Raw genomic sequence first — 23,389 nt, 5'->3', positions numbered from 1 at the left:
CACAGTGGCACTTCCTCTAAGTGAAAGTGAAAGAGAAGTCGGCTACGGAGAGGACAGAAAAGAAACCTACAGGCGTTCCCAGCACCAGTGCGGACAGCCCCTCTTCTCCAGCCCAGGCCTCCGAGCAGGGTGGGATTGTGGAGAAGGGCGGCGTGCGGGAGGCGGAGAGCGGCGCCCATGGGCTCGGAGGAGGGGTGGTGCCTGCTGCTGTGCCTGGCTCTGTCTGCAGCGGCAGAAACCGGTGAGTCGGGAGGGCTGGCAGGGGAGAAGCTGGCAGGGGAGAAGCGTGGGGGTAGTGAAGCCTCAGGGAGCCACCCTCCCCGAGATTCTAGAAGGGAAAGGGCGCCAGGGACGACTTCCAATCACCTCTGAGCCCAACAGGGAGAAGGCTCAGTGGCTGGCAAAGTAGGAACCAATGTGTATGGGGACAGAAGCTGAGAACACAGCAGGAAAAAGGCTAAATAAAGAGGGACCCTCTGTGGATGTGGAATGGGAGCCACCGTCCTACCAGAGAGGGTGTGGGCCTGTGAGCTGACACTTCAGAAGAGGAAGGGGTTCCCCAGGCTGAGAAACCACTTGGGAGGTGGGGGAGGGGAAGGCTACCGTAAGGCGGAAGACAGGGCAGACCAGGTAGGCTGGTGGGGGAGCAGTTTGAGAAGCCGAGTCAATGCCCCTAGCGACAGCAAATGTCCAGTCTTCTCTCCCCATGGCAGCATTTGCTCATTTGTTTTTTTCCTGAGAATTCCTTTGACTGAAAATCATCTTTCATTCCACGGTTGGAAATAAGAGTGAAAGCATAAACCCTTGTGAGAAAGGCAAATCCAAGACTTTAATCGATACCAAGAAGTATTTGCCTGGAGCAGCAGGTGCTTCCCAGAAAGCTGGTTTGCGGGGTGGCAGGAGAATAGAGGACAACTTTCACCCCTTGCTGACCCCAGTTTGGGGTGCGGGTGGGAAGCAGGTACGGAGTAGCTTCCCGGCAAGAGGGTGCTCACCCCAGCCTTCTGCCCGCAGAGCCCGGCGCAGCAGAAAGGCAGTGGCGGCCGGTGGATGTGGTCCTGGACTGCTTCCTGGCGGGGGAAGGTGGGCACCGTGGGGCTCTTGCCAGCAGTGAGGACAGGGTGAAGGCCTTGCTTGTGCTGAGGCAGGTGCCAGTGTTGGACGACGGCTCCCTGAAAGACTTCACTGATTTCCAAGGGGGCACACTGGCCAGAGATGACCCACCTGTCATCTTCGAGGCCTCAGGTAAAAGCCATCCACCCTGCGTCCTTAGTCATTCTGGGCTCCCTCCACCGGGACAGCCCAGTTCCCGATTTCACCCGCCCACACCTGCTTCCCGTCAGCCCTGGTGTCCTCACTGCAACTCCCCCTCCACGGGCCCCCTCTTCCCCAGTGGACCTGATCCAGATGCCCCAGGCCGAGGCCCTGCTCCACGCTGACTGCGGTGGGAAGGAGGTGACCTGCGAGATCTCCCGCTACTTTCTCCAGGCCAGGGAGGCCACTGCGGAGACAGCAGCTTGGTTCATCACCAACATGCAGGTCTCTGGAGGGGGACCTAGCGTCTCTGTGGTGATGAAGACTGTCAGCGATGCAGACGGTGGGGCTGTCAGGCACCCCACGCTGAACCTGCCTCTGAGCCCCCAGGGAACTGTGCAGACTGCAGGTGAGAAAATTGAAAGCAAGGAGCAGAAAGGAAGTTTTGTTTTTTTAAAGCAGTGACATTTGGGGTGATAGAAGAAAGGGAACAAGTCCACCTCCATCCACCACACCCCCCAGGGAAAACCCTGGGTCCCAAAGAGAAGGATGTTGGGAAGCCCTTACCTGAAAGTCCCAGCACAAAGACAACCTGTGTATTCTCCCCAGGGTGCAGAGCATTTTCATCTTGTTAGGTTGCCATAAGGAAATAAGACACATGGTGCCATGCTGCTCAAGCATGCTATGCGCTGTAGTCTTATTGAGCCAGTCACCAGTTTTCTCCCGGTGAAAAGCTAGCCTGGTGTAGTGCTTCGAGATAGAGCAAAGCACGGGACGCAGAATTTGTTCATTATCTCTTAGTAGTAAAGCCCAGTCCTTGCCCTCCCCACCTCAGCACATCCTCCAGGCCACAAGAAATTAAGAACATGATGACAGGTTTCCCCAGAGTCCACCAATCCAATATTGTGCCTCCAAAAGAGACAACCAAATCCAGAGAAGATTACCCTCCTATTCTTGGAAAGCTACAGAACACTCTAATCTTTCTGTGCTCCAACCTAAATTTATCCTGCTACATTAGAAAAGAAGGATCCTTATGTCTGTCCGGAGTCTACTATACTCTTGGCATGGTTAGGTATTTCCACGTTTTTATTTGGGGATTTTTGAAACCTACAACAAAAAAGGTAAAAAGATAATATAATGAACACCTATATACCCTTCACCTAGATTCACCAATTGTTATCATTTTGCCCCATTCTTTCTCTTTCTCTTTCTATACACACACACACACACACATAGATGTATAAATATTTTTCCCCTGAGCTAATTGAGAGTAAGTTGCAGATCTCACAACACTTGACCTCAGATGCTCCCATGTATAGCATGTATTAGTTTATAGCAAAGGACAAGGACATTCTCCTTCATAGTCACAAAACCACCATATCAAAAACAAACCAAAAGGCCGGGCGCGGTGGCTCACGCCTGTAATCCTAGCTCTTGGGAGGCCGAGGCGGGCGGATTGCTCAAGGTCAGGAGTTCAAAACCAGCCTGAGCAAGAGTGAGACCCCGTCTCTACCAAAAATAGAAAGAAATTAATTGGCCAACTGATATATATATGTAAAAAATTAGCTGGGCATGGTGGCGCATGCCTGTAGTCCCAGCTACTCGGGAGGCTGAGGCAGAAGGATCGCTGGAGCCCAGGAGTTTGAGGTTGCTGTGAGCTAGGCTGACGCCATGGCACTCACTCTAGCCTGGGCAACAAAGCGAGACTCTGTCTCAAAAAAAAAAAAAAAAACAAACCAAGGTAGGGGTGTGGTTTACCCACAGTGTATGCAATAAAGCGGGGTATAAAGAATTTAATAATAATAATAAAATGAACTAAAAGACAGCTTTATACTCTCACCATCCCCCTACATTGGCAATTCTGAACAATATGAGTGATAAAATACTCCTCCCTGCCAGGACAGACAGTTCCTATTTCTCCCCACTACTGTTTGGTATGCTACAGATCATCATACTTAATATATTTTAAAATTGATACAATAAAACTCTCACATATAAAGTCCAAACTCAAATTTCCCAAATTATCCATGTAGTGTTTTTTGTTTGTTTGTTTTGAGACAGAGTCTCACTATGTTGATCAGGGTGGTCTTGGAACTCCTGGGCTGAAGCGATCTTCCTGCTTCAGCCTCCCAAGCAGCTGAGACTACAGGCACACACCACTGCACCTGGGCTCGATAATATTCTTTACAGTTTTCTTATTTAAGTCCATGATTCAAACAAGGATGGATCATGCATTGCATTTCCTTGTTGTATTGTCCCTTGTTTTAATCTAGAACAGTCTTTACAGCATTGACATTTTTGAAGAGTCCAGGTGAGTTGTTTTGCAGAGTATCCTACCATTTGGATCCATCTGATTGTTTTCCTCAAACAATTAGATCTAGGTCAAACATGTTTGGCACATATACTACTACTGTGTGCTTTTCTTTTCTTTCTTTTTTATTTTAGTGTATTATGGGGGTACAGGTGTTACGGTTACATATATTGCCCATGCCTCCCTGCCCGCTACTGTGTGCTTTTCAAACTCTCACTCCTGTGTGAGCACCACGCGCTGATGGCACCACGGGAGTCTAATAAACTGTTATTCCTGTTCGGTCTCCGCAGCAGCCTTGCTTAAGCAGATGAGCTTGGCACCTCTAAGTGACTTGTCAAAGGTCACAGGGCCAGTAAGTGGAACAACCAGAGTTCCAGAGTTTTTTCTGCTACTCAAGTAGTTCTTACCTGAGGGTCAACAGTAACCCATACTTTTACATGTGTATTGCCCTTGGGGTTAGAGACCCCAGAATGGCGAAGACCACCATGTGTGCCATTCTGCCTTTCCAGAGCCCCATTTCTTTGTGGTTTTACTTCACAGGAAATGAGCTCCACTGGCCTCACTGGCCAGGGGAGAAGAAAGAGGCAGGTATACGCCCACAACATGCCCACGGCGCAGACATCAGGTGATCACAAGGAGGAAGAGGCACACAAATTACCCCTCTTTTTCTCTCCACAGTGGAGTTCCAGGTGACAACACCAACCCAATCCCTGACTTACCTGCTGGGGTCCTCAGCCTCCCTGGACTGTGGCTTCTCCATGGCTCCAGGCTTGGACCTCACCAGTGTGGAGTGGCGGCTGCAGCACAAGGGCAGTGGCCAGCTGGTGTACAGCTGGACCACAGGGCGGGGGCAGGCTGAGCGAGAGGGCGCCACACTGGAGCCTGAGCAGCTACACGTGGCTGGGGACGCTTCCCTCACCCTACCCAGCCTCACACTAAAGGATGAGGGGACCTACATTTGCCAGATCACCACCTCACTGTACCGAGCTCAACAAATCATCCAGCTCAACATCCAAGGTGAGGCCAGGACTGAGTTATCCTGGGAGAGGGGAAGGGATGTACCTATTGGGAATGTTTTCCAGACTGGGATCCAAACCCAAAGATTATTTCTTGAGAGGCAGCCTGCATTCCCGCAGCCTGTCTGCCATCTTCACCCTAGAAGCACAGATGGCATCAGATAAGGTGTCCCATTGGACTCTAGGCTAATTCCATCAAGAAATTTCCAGCTCAGGATCCTGCTGCCCTGCCCAGCTGTCTCCAGTCTCCCCAGTCCTTTTGGACCACAGCCTGAGAAGGAGCGGCAGCAAACCAAGGAGGGGTGGGGGGAGAGGTTTTGACCAGGAACACTTTATCACTGACATCCTTTAAAATTACTGGCTTATATAAGGGGATACGAAGTAATCCAGCCTTTAGTTGGCTTTTACTATTACTTTTTTGGAAAACATAGCCCCTCCCTGTAACTGATGGCCAGCTTCCAGGTGACCCCTCACCCCCCACCCCTGGGTACCCCACCACAGAAGAGACTTTAGCCTTCACAATCTACTCTCACTCTCAGCAAGAAGAAAAGGCCCCAGGCTCCTCTGCTGGCCCCAGGTGGATCCCTCTGGAATCTTATTCTTCATTCTTTCTCTAGCTCCCCCCAAAGTACGACTGAGCTTGGCAAACGAGCCTCTGCCACCCACGCTCATCTGCAACGTTGCGGGCTACTACCCTCTGGACATGGCGGTGACGTGGACCCGCGAGGAGCCAGGCGGATCCCCAGTCGCAGTCTCTGGTGCCTCCTTCTCCAACCTCAGGCAAAGCGCGGCCGGCACCTATAGCATTTCCTCCTCCCTGACGGCAGCACCTGGCCCTGCAGGTGCCACCTACACCTGCCAGGTCACCCACATCTCCCTGAAGGAGCCCCTTGTGGCCAGCACCTGGGTTGTCCCACCAGGTACTGGGAATGTCCTCCTTTCTCCACTTCCACACTTGGGCTCATGGCTGTCCTGCCCCCAGTGCATCTTTGGCCTTGTTCTCCTGCCCACACGCTTTGTTCACGGCCCAAGCTTCACACTCCTGCCTGTGCTCCTGGCTTTGTCTTTCCCAAGGTGGCAGCCACCACAGCCTCCACCACACATCCCCTGAGACTTCATTACACCCTAGTCTCCGTGGTGCCAGGCCACATGCTTGATTCCCAAGCCTGCCCTCTAGGAGCTTAGTCCAATACGAAGACAAGACTAGGTGGGCATGGAAGATGAACTAGAGGAGACTTTTGAGCCAAGTTAACTAGCTTAGAGGGAAAGGAACACTCAAGATGGAAAAAATGGCATGTGTGAAGGCCAAATATAAAACATCCTAAAGAGAATTTGGGGAACTGCAAGGAGTCCAGCACCGCTAGAGCCAAGGGCACATGGAAAAAGCGGGAAATGGCTCTGAGGCTTCAGGGATAATTATATTTATTGAGCATTTACATGAATCAAGCGGTGTGCTATGCACTTAGCTGTATGACTGCATATATTACAACTCCCGTCTTATAGATGTGTGAACTGGCACTTGCAGGCATCAAATAATTTGCCCAAGGTTACCTACCAATCAATGGCAAAGAGAGAATGTGAAAACAGGCAGCCTGATTCCTCCTACTACACCCTGTAGATCTCCATGGGCCTTCAAGCTGGAACTTAATCCTGAAAGCCATAAAATGTTGTTGAAAGGTCTGAAACAACCTGCACCTTGAAATGCAAACATCCAGGAGCACTGGGCATGATTTGGTCGCTCACTAGACTGTGAGCTTCCCCCAAACTGGGCTTTTGTCTCAGCTCATATTATTCCCCAACTATTTACAAAATCCCAGTTTAGCTGTCAACAACTAATCTAGGCTGGGTGTGGTGGCTCATGCCTGTAATCCTAGCTCTCTGGGAGGCCGAGGCGGGCAGATTGCTCAAGGTCAAGAGTTCGAAACCAGCCTGAGCAAGAGCGAGACCCTGTCTCTACTATAAATACAAAGAAATTAATTGGCCAACTACTATATATATATATATATATATATATATAAAATTAGCTGGGCATGGTGGCACATGCCTGTAGTCCCAGCTACTCGGGAGGCTGAGGCAGGAGGATTGCTTGAGCCCAGGAGTTTGAGGTTGCTGTGAGCTAGGCTGACACCATGGCACTCACTCTAGCCTGGGCAACAAAGCGAGACTCTGCCTCAAAAAAAAAACAAAAACAAAAAAAAACAACTAATCTAACCTAAATCTCTCTTGCAAAGGAATTTAAAAACATTGTCTTAGGTAGGAAGAGGTAGAGAATTCTGTGTGGAGTAACACGAATATCTGACAGCCTTGGACACGTACAAATGTTGCTGTGTGCCAGGCTCCTGGCTCCTCCACCAAGGACTCACAGATACACACTCCTCTGCTCCTTCTGGGGCAGACACGGGGGTGAGGGCTCGGCCAGCAGCGCCTACCCATGTTGCTCTTGCCTACAGAGCGGAGAACAGCCTTGGGAGTCATCTTTGCCAGCGGCCTCTTCCTTCTCGCACTGTTGTTCCTGGGGCTGCAGAGACGGCAAGGTAAGAGCCCATCTGCCCTCAGCTCTGGCCCCTGACCCACCATGTAGATCAAGCCACTCCGCCTACCTCCCCACCCAGACGAGTGTTGAAGCCCAGCTGCTCCTGGTTCCAGCCGGCCCACCCACCACAGCCCCCTGCTTCTGGGGTTATCCCAAATGAAGTCAATCTTGTTCCCCCTGTTCTCTCCTAGCTACCTCAGCAAGGTCTGCCAAGACTCCAAGGCACGCTGGGTAACCACTCTCCTCCCTCAGAGTAAAAAAGAAAGTCACATGCTCCCAGAAGGAGCCAACTCTAAGCCGAGTTGCAAAGCTGGGAAAAGCAGGAAAGTGGCCCCAATGTCACAGGGCACTAGCCCTCGCTCTGCTTAGGTCTCTGCCCTCCTCCACTGTGCTCCCTGGGCTGACTCACCAAGGGAGAGAACGGGAAGAGGGGAAGGGGCAACAGGAAGGCAGAATGTCCAGGTGCAGGTTAAGATCAAAGAGCCAGATTTGAGGCGAGGTCGTAGGAAAAGAAAACTGGAAGAGGCCAGGCGCGGTGGCTCACGCCTGTAATCCTAGCACTCTGGGAGGCTGAGGCGGGCAGATTGCTTGAGGTCAGGAGTTCGAAACCAGCCTGAGCAAGAGTGAGACCCCATCTCTACTATAAATAGAAAGAAATTAATTGGCCAACTAATATATACATAAAAATTAGCCGGGCACGGTGGTGCATGCCTGTAGTCCCAGCTACTCGGGAGGCTGAGGCAGGAGGATCGCTAGAGCCCAGGAGATCGAGGTTGCTGTGAGCTAGGCTGACGCCACGCACTCACTCTAGCCTGGGCAGCAAAGTGAGACTCTGTCTCAAAAAAAAAAAAAAACAAACTGGAAGAAATCAAGAAAGGAGCAAGTGAGGAACAAAGGGGCAAAGGGGTAGGGGTTGGGCCCCTAACCACAAACTTGAGCTCTGTCAAAATAAAAGCCCCATGTCTTTTCCACTCTCCTGTCTTTCCCCATGCTAGTCCCACTGAGCCCTGCTGTGTGTTGAAGATGTGAAACAAAGACCCCCCCACTCAGTTGCTCTGTGTGACTCTGAGCTGTAATTAGGGTTCTGCTCCTTTGGAGAGTCACCAGGAATTTCAGGGTACCTACAGACTCCTGGCTCCCTCAGCTGCAGGGGAGACAGCTGTCCTTTTGTTCATTTCTAAAACATGCCTGGCCAATCGAGTGGAACTCAGATAAGAAAACTGTACATGAGGATGGTGGAGAAAATGGGTGTTCGCTGGAGCCACCATCTGGGCACGTGCCCCGGGCCAGGCCAGGCCAGGCAAGCCAAGGACCTGGGAAGAAGGCAGACAGGAGCGGCCTGAGAGAACCCACAGTTGTTTGCCAGTGTGAGGTGCCCACTCAACTTCCTGTCGTCACTTCCTCTCGCTGGCACCTTCGAGAATCGGGCTGCTTCAGGCATGAAAGGCAAGAAAGCACTTCCTCTACTGACACGCAGAGCTCCAGTCTCCATAAAGACTACAGTGGCACACATAGGCCAGCCCTGCGGACTAAAGTGACATCAGACTACTAGAAAGAAAGGGTGCTCCTCCCTACTCCTCCCTTCCCCTCCCCAGTTACTCCAATCCAGACAACAACCAAGACAGTTCTGTGGTAGGAATTTGTATTTTTTTGGCCTTTGTTCAGAATACAGGAAATTGGTAAATATGCCACATGCCTTTGGTGGAAATACAACTGTTATTACTCTATACAAGTGTGAGATTGGGGTTAGGAAAAAAAGACAAAGAGGTGATGACAGACACACAGTGGAAACCCCACATCATCTCATGGCGAACTGAAGGAGGAGATGTGGGAAGCTCGGCTTCATTTGACTGCAAAGTCCCGGGGCTAGTTGCATATTTGCTCATGCACAGGGGTAGTGGGAGGGAAGGGGGGCAGCAAGGACACAGAAGAGGACATAGGGTGGGGTAAGAAAGAAAGTAGAAGGGCTAACACCCCTAAAAGGACAAAGCCGACTATAGCTGGTGAGCCTCAGAGGGACGGAAACCCAGGAAGGAATTCCTGTGATAGGGCTGGGTGGGCCAAGAGGGTGGATTTGCTCCAGGCTTGGGACACATCGAGGACAGTGGTGGTTCTTCTCCAGCGGTGACCCCCTGCATTAGGCAAAGAGGAGCCCAGAGGAGAGTGGAGACCTTCGAGGGGGACGGTTGGGAGGGTACACTGACTGCTTTCTTCCAGCTCTTCAGTCCTGCCCTGGGGCAGGACGAAGGGGATGTGGGAAACAGGGGCGAAGGGAAAGGAAGGATGGGTTTGCACGGTGAAATGCTGCTGCATGGAGCGTGGGCATCCAGCCCCAGCCCAGTGTGGCCTCAGCCTCTTCCTGCTTGTGGACTGAGGATGGAATAAAGGGGGTGGGTATTTCCCCTTTTGTTCCCAGCCTGCCTCCTCCCCTCGCACCTGAGTTTATCCCGTATAACATCCTATCCTGAAGCTCAGGTGCGCTGAGCAGCTCCCGTCCTCAGGTTCCACTGTCTGTACGCACAAACCACGCAAAGAAGAGGGAAACAAAGGAGGCAAAGTAGAATTCAGATGGGTAAGGGTGGTTTGAAGGGGAGCATACTACAGGAAGAACAGAGAGGCAGCCAGACAAGAGGGCCCCACAGCAGCACAGCAATGCACCAGCACACCTATCACAGACTGGCACGCCTCCCCCCCAAGGTGGAATTGGTGGGTCTACTGGACTTCTCTAAATCCTCAGGATGGGCCAGGCCTTGGGAAGAACCTCTCACCTCATCCCTATCTTTGGCAAGTACATGGGGATGGTGTGGAGAAAAGGATTTCACAGGAGTCCATGGGTCCTCACTTTTATCCCCCATACTCATGGGGCTATCTGGAAGAGCCTCATGTCTAACACCCTCACGTTTCTTTATTAGTAAGAAGGAAATAATGAGACCCTGCTTAATCAGAGGGCAAGAGTGGCTTCCTCTGAGCTTGTTATTTTCAAATTAGGCCCTTGACTCACTATTTCTCTGTAACTAACAGGCAGTCTCTCCATCTACACCAACAATTAACTGAGAGCTACATGAAAGTATTTGTCTAGCTAAAACGTTGGCTAGAAAAAACTTATTTGGTACCCTCATGAACAAAACAGAATGCAGCAGAAAACATGAAGAACAGACAGCTCCTTCCTGTTAGAGGCATATGGGACTGCTTCTAGGATGGAAACAAGAGTCCCAGTCTTTTCACAATCCACAAAAGTTTGTTCTCCAGGCCTATGGAGAACAGAGTAAAAAGTTGTAAGATCCCCAAAGACATAGAAAATCTTAGACTAATAGATCAGAAATAATTGCAAAAAACAAGTTTCACTTTCTAAAAGGGTGTTACACCAAAACCAAGTTGGACTTTAAGCTTCTTCATGCCTAGCCTAGGAGAAAAGCTCCACATGACCAGGGTGGCCCTGAATGAGCCGCCATCTTCCCAGCTGTTTAGTCTCTTCCAGCGGCCGGTCCTTTCTAGGAGACACCAGGGTCACCATACCTTCTCCTCCCCAAGTCTGGGCAGCTTCCTGGGCACTTCACCTGAGCCACTCCCCTTCCCCTACCCTTGACCTCCAGCTCTTTTGGGCTCTGGGGGAACTTGACAGTACATAAGCAGGGGGTGGGAGGGAGGCACCAGCTGTTGCTCTTCAGGTAGTGACTTCCAGACTGTGCCACGAGCAGCATTTCCAGTGTCGAGGGACGTAGTGCAAATGAATGCAACAAAAAAGGAGGCATGGATGATGGAGAAGCCTGGGCTGGGATGGAGGAAGGCAGATGCAAAAGTTTGTTGAGAGAACAGACAGAGAGAGAAGGACATGAGTTTGGGTGGCAATGGAGAACAGGAAAGGGGTGGCACATTCTCAAGTAAAAAAGTAGACTGGACACAGGAATCAGGAAGTCCCAGATGGAAAAGAGAAAGAGACAGGAGAAAACAAGAGGGCAAATTACATCAAGTTACTAGATATTCGGGTCTTTCCATTGTAGGTGCCCCATCCCCATCTCCCTCTGACCCAAGCCAGCGACAGCACAGCCCCACTTCCTCAGAACAGGAGGGGCCATCTCCATGCAACACCTTGCAGGGGGCTGGCTTGTCCATCAAGGAAGTACCTTGTCTTTGCCCTTCCCCCTCCCGACCAGGTGATGATCCCATGGCAGCAGTCTCCATACCTCAGTCAGAGCAGCCCCACTCCCCAGGCAGGCAGGCAGGCAGGGCTGGGAGAAGACTCCGGGACCTTCCCACCTCTTCACCCCACCAGCAACCTCAGCGATACTTACTTACAATAACTACCACGATGATGGCACAGATAGCTCCCAGCATGATCATCATCTGAGGAAACATGGATAAAAATGAGCCCTTGGGTTTGGGGAAGGAGGAAAGGAGCCAAATCTCTAGTAGGAACAGAACTTCCTCCATCCTTGGGACAGTGGAAGAAACCACCCATCACTCAGCAGACCTGCAGGCCTCTCAGGGAGGTCCCACCCTTCTGCTTCCCATAGGACCATGACCCCAGCACGACATCTGTAGCTTTTCAGAAATATAACAGGCCCTGCAGCTGGCTCCCTTTTGCTTAGTTCTTGTTGCTTTGGGGTTTTAAAAGGAATTCCAATACAGGCACAGACTTTGGATGTTTAGTCGATTAGTTCAGTTTTCATTGGGAAATGTTCAGCTCATCTCCGAAAGCTGCAGGTGTTTAAAAATATATATACTCAAGCCATTGTGCTGATGTTGGGTGTGTCTGCGGAAGGGCCAGGTGAGAATTTTTGCAGGCAACTCCTTTGGGGTAAAGCTCCTTAAACAACCATTCCAAACTCCTCAGAATATCACTTTCTTCCCCCAGTTAGGGGTTCTGAATCCTCTAGCCTATCCTGGTGGCCAATTCAAGGTAATGCTTCTCAAGGAGACGCTCCAGATTTCCTCCCAAGCGTTGTAGAGGGCAGAGATCCTGCACCATTACAGGCAAGAAACAAGTGGAGGCCCAGGAAAAGAAGGGGGAGAGGACAAGAAAATTCACCTTGCAGTTTTTCCACCAATACTTCCGCTTTAGTTTGGCAGCACTGCTCTCAAATTGTGACGCTCCTGCCTGCAAGGCATCAGCTCTGTCATCCAGCTCTGACAGCTTCTGGTCCCTCTCCAGGACCTTGTCCACATTCACACGCATGATGTCCACCACCTGATGGGGGCACAGAAACAAAGCTGATAAGCTCCATGCCAGACACAGTGGAAAGAACTACCACCAGGGAATTACAAGTCTGGCCCTGTGTAACTCTAAGGGATGCTTTGCCTCCCAGAGCCTTTAACTACCTCCCTATTTAAAACAAACAAACAAACAACAAAAACAGGTAAGATATTCTCTTTTGTTTCTAAACGTCTATGATTTGGAATCTTTCAGACAAATAGCTATCTACGTACCTCCTCCACTTGTGCCTGGGTTTGCTGTAGTCGTCTGTTACTGGTCGTGTTAGGAGGAGGGCCGGGGGGACCCCCACCTGGGGCAGTCCCTTCTGTCCCTTCAGCGGGTGGCTGAGCTGGAGCAGACCTGTGGAGAAAAGGGGGCAGAGTATACAAAGTAACAAACACAAGAAAGGGGCCAGGCATGGTGGCACATAGCTAAAATCCCAGCTACTTGAGAGGCTGAAGATTATTTGAGCCTAGGCCAGGCGCGGTGGCTCACGCCTGTAATCTTAGTACTTGGGAGGCCGAGGCGGGCGGATTGCTCGAGGTCAGGAGTTCGAAACCAGCCTGAGCAAGAGCCAGACCCTGTCTCTACTATAAATAGAAAGAAAATTAATTGGCCAACTAATACATATAGAAAAAATTAGTTGGGCATGGTGGCGCATGCCTGTAGTCCCAGCTACTTGGGAGCCTGATGCAGGGGGACTGCTTGAGTCCGGGAGTTTGAGGTTGCTGTGAGCTAGGCTGACGCCATGGAACTCACTCTAGCCTGGGCAACAAAGTGAGATTCTGTCTCAAAAAAAAAAAGATTATTTGAGCCTAGAAGTACAAGTCCAGCCTGAGCAAGAGTGAGACCCCGTCTCTACCAAAAATAGAAAAAAATTAGCTGGGCATGGTGGCACATGCCTGTAGTCCCAGCTACTTGGGAGGCTGAGGCAGAAGGATCGCTTGAACCCAGGAGTTTGAGGTTGCTGTGAGCTAGGCTGCCGCCATGGCACTCTAGCTGGGGCAACAGAGTGAGACTCTTGTCTCAAGAAAAAAAGGGAGAGAGATTGTCTGGGGCTATCCTCTGATGCAAATGCAAGCATCTCCTCTGCCACAGTGGCTACAGGGACAAATGTGCCAGCCTTGGCCCAAATGGCATCCAGCTATAAGAAGCCTTTCACATGAACTGAACTTGAAAATCCCCACCCAGGATGAGAGAAATTTGGAGAAAAGACTAAACTCTCAGGACCAGCCTATGGATTGAACTGCAAAGCTTGAATATAAAAGCCCATGGGGACCCAGTTATTGGCTATGTTTCACACAATGATGAGAAGATCAGGGCTGCTATAAAGGACAATTTGGAGAATCACCAAAGACAAAGTCTATGTAGGTGGAGTGAGTCAGGACTGTTTGTTTGCTTTTTTTTTTGGCAGAGAAAATAGAGGTTTCACCTAAAATATGGGGCCCAAAACAATTGCATTAGTTATGGAAACTGGTCCAAGAGCATAGACAGGAAGCAAAAATGCTAGAAATAGTCCTCAATGTACATGCATCACAGACATTCTGTCCCTTCCTTTTCCAGATTTGGCACAGTCTCAGGAAACTCCCCTAGTTTCTTACGTCCCAAAGAGAAATCTTGGTGTACACCACTGTACACATGAAGACTGTACTCTCTTCTACTACCACTCAAGGCTAAAGGATCCCTTAGCCTTAGAAGGGAATATTCTATGTGGGATCTTCAAGAGAAATTCCTTTCCATCTCCAAAAACATGGAGGCTAAATTCACTTCCTAAAGAATCCCCAGAAGTATAACCTAAGGCATGAGATTTTTCTCCGCTAAGGAAGAACCCAAGCAAAAGGAGATTTCTCAAATTTGATGGAGAATGGAAATTACAATAAGAATTCCTCAAACAGAAGCAGAACCTCACAAAACATACTTCACAGGAACTGTGCAAGAGTAAACACACTAGAGATTAAACTATCACAAAGTTACCAAAAAGGAAATTTATTGACTAATCACAATAGAATGCCCAGAAGCTCCTCCTCAACTAAGTGAATTTCTTTCAGTGTAAAAGGTAGAGAATAACCCCTCAGAGAGGCTATACTAACAGATTACATGTGACTCATCCCCACTGAAGGAATAGTTTTCACATTTCCCTCTAAGGTGCAAAGGAGACCAAGAAAAGAAAAGATACAAAGCCATGGGAGCCACAGATTCATGTGCTGCTACTGAGCTAGCTAAGCCATCCAGTTCTCAACTAAAGGCAGAAAATTCAATAAGTAGGTAGTAGCCAATGTTGGAAGCAGTCCAGGATGGTGGCACCAATGACAAAATTAAGGTCACAGACCTCGTGATGCCCGCTAGCCATCATGGTTTCTCTACCTCCTCCCAATCATCCCACATAGCATCCCCTGGATGCATCTGGAACCAGTCTGCTGAGAAAGATGCCTCTCCCAAAAGTGAAAAACAATTGGAGTCCTAGGGTTTGTCCAAAATGTATAGAATACTCATATATAGTTAAAACCACAGAAGTCAAAGAGAAGTGAAATGGCTATAAAGCATTTAGGGGCCCACTTCACTTACTACTCTTTGGGAATTGCGAACACTCAGCAGTAAAATATTCAGGGATAATTACAACCCTTATGTAACACAAGTAAATTTTTTCCTTTTTTGTCACCAAGAGAAGCAACACAAATACAACTAGGACCAGGCTGGGTCTCCAGTCAGTAATTAGAAAGGAAAAGTCTCTATTAGACATATTGTGGTCTTGACAGGGAAGTACTTCATTTGTCTAGCCATAGTACTCCCTCAGGATCTTGGGACGCCAGTGATGAAGATGGCTAGAGACTAAACTGTGTGTGTTGGAGGAAAGGGGGGGAATGCTCAGCTGTCCCCATTCCTCCTCCTCCAAATACTTAGCTGAGACTCGATGATAGGAAAACCTCCTATAAGGGTGGCCTTGGGATGAATGCCACTGCTCCTTGAATCTTTCTGAGCTGCTCACCTAGCACCAGAGAACTGGCAGACAAGTTTCTGGAACTTTGCTCACTGCCACGCGTGGGGTACACATCGCACTTTGGGTGCAGGGCATACACAAACCCAGAGATTGCAGAGCAACCCACGTTACTAACTGGCAGATGCACCCATGACTGTCTTTTCAGAGGCTCTAAGCACTGATTGAATAAGATGATAAGAAAGGGCTTTCGAGTCCCTACACAGTTGTCTCCATCCTCCCACCCTCTTCAGTACTCCACTATACTGAGACCAGAATAAGGTGCCACTCAGGTGAGAGGAGAGGGTGCAATGAATGTGGGCCCCCTGCGCCCCTGCCCGCCCGTGGGGTAGTAGCTGTGGCTGGCGCGAGAACGGGGCGAGCCCCGCCGCTGGGTGGCCCGGTCTGGGGCAGCTCCTGGCGGTGGTTCCCGGCGTCGCCGCAGCTGCTGCAATGCGCCATTTTCCGTCCCGCACAGTCGGGCGCCGGGGGTTAGAGTTGTCAAGGAGGTGTCCAGCCCCATACACCAGAGTCAACTCACATTTTTCTGACAGAGGGAGTGCGGGTCCGTCTCCTCTCCCGAGGCCGCGGCGAGACACCGCCTGGGCGACGCTGCGGCTGAAGTGGACTGAACCGCCGAGCTCCGCCCACAGCCGACCACCGGAACTCCAGCCGCGGCGGCACTTACTGCGGCGGGCGCGCCGGGCCCGCCTTTATTAGTGCTGGCCACGCCTCCCGGATGACGTTGCAGCCCCGCGGCCCAATCCACTTCCAGGACGGCCGCCGGGTGCGGGCGAAGCGGGCGGAGGTCCCAGCGGACTCCAGAAACCGGAGCTCGGAGCGTCACTCGCTCGCTGAGCGCCGCGGCTGTGGTTTGCTCTCCTGTCCAGCGAGGCGACTGGGCGCGGCAGAGGTGCGGGCCAGAGCCTCGAGGGCGCCCCAACAGTTTGAGTTAGGCATTGTTGGCGCCTCCCAACCAATCCCTGGCAGTGCCCGAAGTCGGGCCCGCCCGCCGCCCGGAGCCGGGTTCCGGGCCAGCCCACGGCTCCCGCAGACAGCCCCTGGCGGGCCGGCGGGCTGCCGGCACTCTGCAGTTCGCCCGAGGCCGACGTTCGCCCGTTAGTGCACGGCCCTGGCATGCAACCCGGCCTGCGCCACCCTGCTCCCGCCGCTGCCGGCTCGCAGGATGCGGCACCCGCAGGGCAGAGCCGCAGGCGCCCAGAGCCAGCTGCCGAGCGGGGCCAGTCCTGCCAAACGCGCGAAGGCTTCCTTCGTCTGTTTGTCAACGTAGCAAAGTTGAACTGTGCCCCCAAGCCTGCTCTTCCTGTCCCCCCAGGTAGGCTACCGTATCTGGTCGCTTGCCCAGACCAGAAGCCTGGAAGCCATCCTAGATTTTCTCCTCTTCATCTTTGCTCCTCCAATAATTCAAGTCGACTTTTTCTTCTTAGCGTTTGAAGAATTCTCTCCCTTCTTCTGACTATTATCCGTTTCCTGGACGCCACCAGTTGTAAAACTCACCATTATTTTATGTCCCGCTAAGAGGTTACAAATCAACTGTGACAATGCTTTCCCACCACTTAGAATTTTTATTTTACTTGTATTGAAAGTGTAATCGCTCCTCCGCCTTTTGGCTAAGATCAAGTATATTGAAAGTGTAGATTTATATATATATATATGGATTTCTATCAAATTTCACTCTTAGGCCGGACGGCAAGGTGGCTCGCGCCTGTAATCCTAGCACTCTGGGAGGCTGAGGCGGGAGGATCTCTCAAGATCAGGAGTTCGAAACCAGCCTGAGCGAGACCCCATCTCTACTAAAAATAGAAAGAAATTAATTGCACAACTAAAAATATATAGGAAAAATTAGCCGGACATGGTGGCGCATACCTGTAGTGTCCCAGCTACTCGGGAGACTGAGGCAGAAGGATTGCTTGAGCCCAGGAATTTGAGATTGCTGTGAACTAAGCTGATGCCACAGCACTCTAGCCTGGGCAACAGGGTGAGACTTTGTCTCAAAAAAAAAAAAAAAAAAAAAAAAGGTTATTGTATGTACCAACAATTTTTAGCACTGAGAAGTATTCTGTGGTATGGTTATAACCATAATTTAACCATTTACCTGCTGAAGGACATTTGGACTGATTCTAGTTTGGGGCTATTACAAATAAAGCTGCTTTGAACTTTCATGTACAGGCTTTGTGTGAACATAAATTTTCATTTTTCTGGGATAATTCCTTAGAGCAATTGCTGGGTAGTAATGTAATTGCATGTCTAGTTTTATAAGAATCTGCCAATGTGTTTTCCAGAATGGCTATACTATTTTAGATTCCCATCAGCAATGTATGAGGGATCCAGTTTCTCCACATTCTCACCAGCATTTGGGGTTTCATTATTATTTTTTTCTTTTTTAGAGACAAGGTTGATTGGGGCCAGGGGTGTCTCTATGTTGCCCAGGCTGGACTTGAACTCTTGGGCTCAAGGGCTCCTCCCACTTCAGTCAGACTCCTGAGTACCTGGGACTACAGGCACACGCCAACATGCTCAGCTGTATTTTTTTTTATTTTAACTGTTCTAATAGGTGTTTAGTAATATATCATTTGGTTTTAATTTTTATTTCCCTGATGGTTAATGATGTTGAACATCCTTTAAAGTGTTTATTTGCCTTCTGTATATCCTCTTTGATGAAACATCTATTCATGTCTTCAGCCCATCTTCTAATTGGATTGTTTCAATTTTTTACTATTGAATTTTGAGAATTCTTTACATATTCTAGATAAAAGTACTTTGTCAAATATGTGGTTTCTCCCAGTATGTCATTGGTTTTTTAATCCTCTTAGCATGGTCTTTTGTGGAGCAACAGTTCTTAATTTTGATAAGGTTTCATTTAAAAAGGTGTAAAGTTTAGATTGGTGTGTCTTGTGTTTTTTGTTTTTGTTTTTTTGAGACAGCGTCTCACTGTATTGCCCTGAGTAGACTGCCATGGCGTCAGCCTAGCTCACAGCAACCTCAGACTCCTGGGCTCAAGCAATCCTCCTGCCTCAGCCTCCCAAGTAGCTGGGACTATAGGCATATGCCACAATGCCCGGGTAATTTTTTATATATATATATTTTTAGTTGTCCAGATAATTTCTTTCTATTTTTAGTAGACACAGTGTCTCGCTCTTGCTCAGGCTGATCTCAAACTCCTTAGCTCAAGTGATCCTCCCTCGTCGGTCTCCCAGAGTGCTAGGATTACAGGGATGAGCCTCCGCAGCCAGGGCTAGATTGGTGTTGTCTTTGCCAATGCATGTCTTATTGCTACAGGACCATTTGTTAAGAAAACAATCCTTCCTCCATTGAATTGCTTTTGTGGCTTTGTCAAAAATCAGCTGGGGCTAGTCCCAGCTACTTGGGAGACTGAGGCAGGAGGATCACTTGAGGCCAGCAGTTTGAAGTTGCTGTGAGCTAGGCTGATGCCATGGCACTCTAGCCAGGGCAACAGAGACTCTGTTGCAAAAAAAAAAAAAAATCAGTTGGGCATATTTGTGCTGGTCTAATTCTGGGTTCTCTATTCAGTACCATTGATCTATGTGTCTATCTTCCCACCAATACCACCTTGTCTTGTTACTATACCTATATAGAAGTAAGCATCAGGTAGAGTTATTCCTCTCTTTTTATTCTGCTTTTCAAAATTGTTTTAGCTATTCTAGGTTCTTTGTCTAAAAGGACATTTTTTAAATGTATTTATTCAGGTACAAAGTTATAATTAGGAAGAATTAGTGCTGGTGTTCTATTACACAGTAGGGTGACTATAGCAAATAACAATGTACCATATATTTTAAGATAGCTAGAAGAGAAGATTTTGAATGTTATCACCACAAAAAAAGATAAATGTTTAAATTGATGGATATGATAATTACCCTCATTTGATCATTATGCAACATAAACATGCATTGAAACATCACACTCTACCCCATAAATATGTACAATTATTATGTGTCAATTATAAATAAAAATTAATAAAAAATAAAATATATTTATGAGCTGACAAAGTAAAGACTATCTAAAGACCAAAAGCTAAGTAAAAGCTGGTTCCCAAAAAGGTAGCTGAGTCGCGAAGCCTATTTTGCCTTAAGGGCATTTGCTAAAAAGCTGAATTTGAGCATGGTGGCCTCACAGAATGTCACTGCGGCATAGGAGAAAAAGCCTAGGGCTTACCTAAGTTGGGAAATTTAATAGAAGGCCCTTAACATAAAGCCAGAATCTCAAAGGACTGTTTCCTCATTTAAGAGTGTATTCAAAATATGCTAGTACCCACACTGCCCTTAGAGGACTACATAGAAAATTGTTTGTCTGGAACCTATGTGCCTGCTGGAGCTCTTTCTTTCTTTTTCTTTTCTTTCTTTCTTTCTTTCTTTCTTTCTTTCTTTCTTTCTTTCTTTCTTTCTTTCTTTCTTTTCTTTCTTTCTTTCTTTCTTTCTTTCTTTTCTTTCTCTCTCTCTTTCTCTCTCTCTTTCTCTCTCTTTCTCTCTCTCTTTCTCTCTTTCTTTCTTTCTTTCTTTCTTTCTTTCTTTCTTTCTTTCTTTCTTTCTTTCTTTCTTTCTTTCTTTCTTTCTTTTTCTTTCTTTCACCCTTCCACGTGCTGGAGCTCTTTTATTTTTTTCATTTAAATATCTGCGGAGAGCCCAGGCGAAATGGCTTACACCCATAATCCTAGCACTTTGGAAGGCCAAGTCAGGAGGACTGCTTGAGGTCAGGAGTTTGAGACCATCCTGAGCAAGCGCGAGACTCTGTCTCTACAAAAAACAGAAGAAAGTAGTGGGTCAGGGTGGCACACACCTGTAGTCCCAACCACTTGGAAGGCTGAGGCAGGAGGATCCCTTGAGCCCAGGAGCTTGCAGTTGCAGTGAGCTGTGATGACACCACTGCACTCTCGCCTGGGTGACAAAGCAAGACCTTGTCTCAAAAAAATATATTGCAGAGAATTTATAAGCACATGCTGTGGTTTTTCTGACTAAACTTTTTGTCGATCCTAAAAACAAAATGGCAAGAAATTAAAGTGGTTTTGAGTTGACAGTACCACTAAGCAACTGGCAGAAGCAATGTAAATCCTTTCTGGATGAACTTATCTTAAATCTGGGCCTTGGGGAATTTCCATACATACAGTTCTAAGAAAAATAAATTGTGGTCAAAAATTGCAAACAAATAAGGACCAAGTTACCAGGAGCAAGAACCAGTAGAGACAGAGACAGGGAATAAGAAAGAAAATTAGAAAATTAAGCCAAATAGTTCCATGTCTGACTAATAGCAGTTCTAAAAAAGAGAAAACAGGATATGTAAGTAAAACGGAGAAAAAGGGTATATATGAGATATAAGAGAAATACAACTTTCCTGAATTGAAAGCCTTTCCAGATTAAATAGTGTGCTATATGTCTGGAACAAAAAAGAATCACATCAAGACACATCTTTATGAAATCTCAGAATGCTACAGAAGATGAGAAGATCCTAAAAACTTTCAAAAAGGGAATAAAAGATGGAACAGGAATCAGAATAGCATCTCAGTACAAGATTGAAAGAAAACAATGTAGCAGTGCCTTTAAGAAAAATTATTATTAATCTAGAATTCTATACCAGGCAAACTATTGATAAAAGATGAGGGTATGGTGGCACAAGCCTTTAGTCCCACCCACTGGGCAGGCTGAGGCAGGAGGAGTGATTGAGCCCAGGTGTTTGCAGCTGTAGTGCATTACTATTGCAGCTGTGAATATCCACTGCTCTCCAGCTCCAGCAACATAGCGAGACCCCATCTCTAAAAAATAAATTAAAAAGATGAGGGTAGAATAAAGACATCTTTCAAAAATGTAAGAAGTCAAAAATTTAACCTCCCTTTCTAAGTAGGCTGCTACTTACCAGATGTGATCTGGTAAACAGGAAAGAGGCAATAGATCTAGGATGTGGGATGCTGGATGCACACACAAAACTGGTGGAAGAAAATGCTTTGAATGGAAGCTATGCCACAGATACAGAAACAACCTGCTGTGACTAAAGCAGGAGGATGGGAAATACTGCAGGATAGTCTCCAGTGGAAAAACTTAATACTGGACATGTTTAAGCATTTGAAAAATATTATGAGCAACTATTTTACAGATCTAATGGGCACATAGAAAAAATTAGAGCTAGATACATAAAAAAGAAATGGAGGCAATTATTAACTTAAGGAAAAACAAAAAGTTGGATAAGAAATAGGAGTTCCTTGACATTTATGTCACTTGATTTTCCACAAAGGTGCCAAGACAATTCAATGGATAGATGTCAACAGATGGTGCTGGACAACTGGATATCTACAGGCAAATGAAGGAAGCTAAATCTCTACCTCACACCACATACAAACATTAACTCAAAATATCACAAAAACCTAAATGTCAGAGCTAACACTATAAAAGTCTTCTTTAAAAAGCATAGGTAAATGTCTTTGTGACTTTGGAGTAGGCCATGGTTTCTTAGATATGACAAAAGAACAAGTAACAAAAATTAACAGGGCATCATCAAAATTGTTTTGTGCTTCTCAAAAAATGGGCAAAGGACATAAACAGAAACTTCTCAAAAGAAGGTAGAATAATAGTCAATAAACATATGAAAAAATGCTCAATATCTCTAATCATCAGGGAAATAAATACAAATCAAAACCATGAGATATCACTTAACTCCAGTGAGAATGGCCTTTATCAAAAAGTCCCCAAACAATAAATGTTGGCATGGATGTGGAGAGATAGGAACACTCCTACACTGCTAGTGGGACTGCAAACTAGTTCAACCTCTGTGGAAAGCAATATGGAGATACCTTAAAGAGATAAAGGGTAGATCTACCATTTGATCCAGCAATTCCACTACTGGGCATCTACCCAAAAGATCAAAAGTCACTTTATGAAAAAGACACCTGGCTGGGCGCCGTGGCTCATGCCTGTAATCCTAGCTCTCTGGGAGGCCGAGGCGGGCAGATTGCTCAAGGTCAGGAGTTCAAAACCAGCCTGAGCAAGAGCGAGACCCATTGGCCAACTTATATATATAGAAAAAATTAGCTGGGCATGGTGGCGCATGCCTGTAGTCCCAGGTACTTGAGAGGCTGAGGCAGCAGGATTCCTTGAGCCCAGGAGTTTGAGGTTGCTATGAGCAGAGCTGACGCCACGGCACTCACTCTAGCCTGGGCAACAAAGCAAGACTCTGTCTCAAAAAAAAAAAAGACAACCCAAGTGGAAACAACCCAAGTGCCCATCAATTCATGAGTGGATTAATAAAATGTGGTATATGTATACCATGGAGTACTATTCAGCTTTAAGAAACAATGATGATATAGCACCTCTTGTATTTTCCTGGATAGAGCTGGAACCCATTCTACTAAGTGAAGTATCTCAAGAATGGAAAAACAAGCACCACATGTACTCACCAGCAAATTGGTATTAACGGATCAACACTTCAGTGGACTATAGGAGTAACATTTATTGGGTGTTGGGCAGGTGGGAGGGGGGAGGAGGGGATGGGTATATACAAACACAATGAGTGAGATGTGCAACGTTTGGGGGATGGTCATGCTTGAGGGTGTGACTCGAGGTGGGAGGAGGGCATGGGCAATATACATAACCTTAACACTTGTACCCCTATAATACGCTAAAATAAAAAAAAAAAATTTTCGTGCTTCAAAAGATAGGATCAAGAAAGTGAAAAAAGCACCCATAAAATGAGAACAAAATTTGCAAATCATTTATCTGATAAGGTATTTGTAACTAGAATACATAAAGAATTCTTACAACTCAATTATAAAAAGCCCAATTTGAAAATGAGCAAAAGATCTAACAGACACTTCTCCAAAGAAGATATATAAATGGCCAATAAGCACAATAAAAAATAGTCCACAGGCTGGGCGCGGTGGCTCATGCCTGTAATCCTAGCACTCTGGGAGGCCGAGGCAGGCGGATTGCTCGAGGTCAGGAGTTCAAAATCAGCCTGAGTAAGAGTGAGACCCCCATCTCTACTATAAATAGAAAGAAATTAATTGGCTAACTAATATATATAGAAAAAATTAGCCGGGCATGGTGGCACATGCCTGCAGTCCCAGCTACTCAGGAGGCTGAGG

At 47.6% G+C, this 23,389-nt stretch overlaps 2 protein-coding genes across 4 annotated transcripts; one reads left to right on the top strand and one right to left on the bottom strand.

The window, feature by feature from the left end:
• The first annotated feature begins 40 nt into the window (after positions 1 to 40).
• TAPBPL (TAP binding protein like) lies at positions 41 to 8,807 on the top strand. Its single transcript, XM_076007738.1, has 7 exons — positions 41 to 241; positions 1,015 to 1,245; positions 1,394 to 1,663; positions 4,244 to 4,582; positions 5,199 to 5,501; positions 7,032 to 7,115; positions 7,306 to 8,807. Exons 1-7 carry the CDS (start codon positions 178 to 180, stop codon positions 7,347 to 7,349), a joined length of 1,335 nt encoding a protein of 444 aa, XP_075863853.1. The 5' UTR covers positions 41 to 177; the 3' UTR covers positions 7,350 to 8,807.
• VAMP1 (vesicle associated membrane protein 1) lies at positions 8,744 to 15,990 on the bottom strand. Of its 3 annotated transcripts, XM_076007742.1 has the most exons (6): positions 15,824 to 15,990; positions 12,650 to 12,668; positions 12,542 to 12,607; positions 12,144 to 12,302; positions 11,407 to 11,458; positions 8,744 to 9,484 (listed from the first exon to the last, which is right to left on the bottom strand). In XM_076007742.1, coding segments are annotated over exons 1-6 (447 nt in total). In that variant the 5' UTR covers positions 15,826 to 15,990; the 3' UTR covers positions 8,744 to 9,335. The 3 variants fall into 3 exon arrangements, with proteins under 3 accessions (XP_075863857.1, XP_012616105.2, XP_012616106.1); XM_012760651.2 differs by having other exon boundaries at positions 12,542 to 12,668; XM_012760652.2 differs by having other exon boundaries at positions 9,352 to 11,008; positions 12,542 to 12,668.
• Between the last annotated feature and the right edge of the window lie 7,399 nt (positions 15,991 to 23,389).

This window comes from Microcebus murinus, chromosome 10 (assembly GCF_040939455.1).
Source record: "Microcebus murinus isolate Inina chromosome 10, M.murinus_Inina_mat1.0, whole genome shotgun sequence".
Lineage (NCBI taxonomy): Eukaryota > Metazoa > Chordata > Mammalia > Primates > Cheirogaleidae > Microcebus > Microcebus murinus.
The sequence above is the reverse complement of the archived record's forward strand: the minus strand, read 5'-3'. Positions and strand labels throughout refer to the sequence as shown.

Bases quoted from the DNA above. Each gene is read 5' to 3' on its own strand.
- TAPBPL (XM_076007738.1), top strand. From the start codon at position 178: ATGGGCTCGGAGGAGGGGTGGTGCCTGCTGCTGTGCCTGGCTCTGTCT. The intron at 4,583-5,198 runs GTGAGGCCAGGA...TTCTTTCTCTAG, and splicing joins CATCCAGCTCAACATCCAAG to CTCCCCCCAAAGTACGACTG. The intron at 7,116-7,305 runs GTAAGAGCCCAT...GTTCTCTCCTAG, and splicing joins GGGGCTGCAGAGACGGCAAG to CTACCTCAGCAAGGTCTGCC.
- VAMP1 (XM_012760651.2), bottom strand. The intron at 12,303-12,541 runs GTACGTAGATAG...TGCCCCCATCAG, and splicing joins CCCAGGCACAAGTGGAGGAG to GTGGTGGACATCATGCGTGT. The intron at 11,459-12,143 runs GTGAATTTTCTT...ATGTTTCCTCAG, and splicing joins ATTGGTGGAAAAACTGCAAG to ATGATGATCATGCTGGGAGC.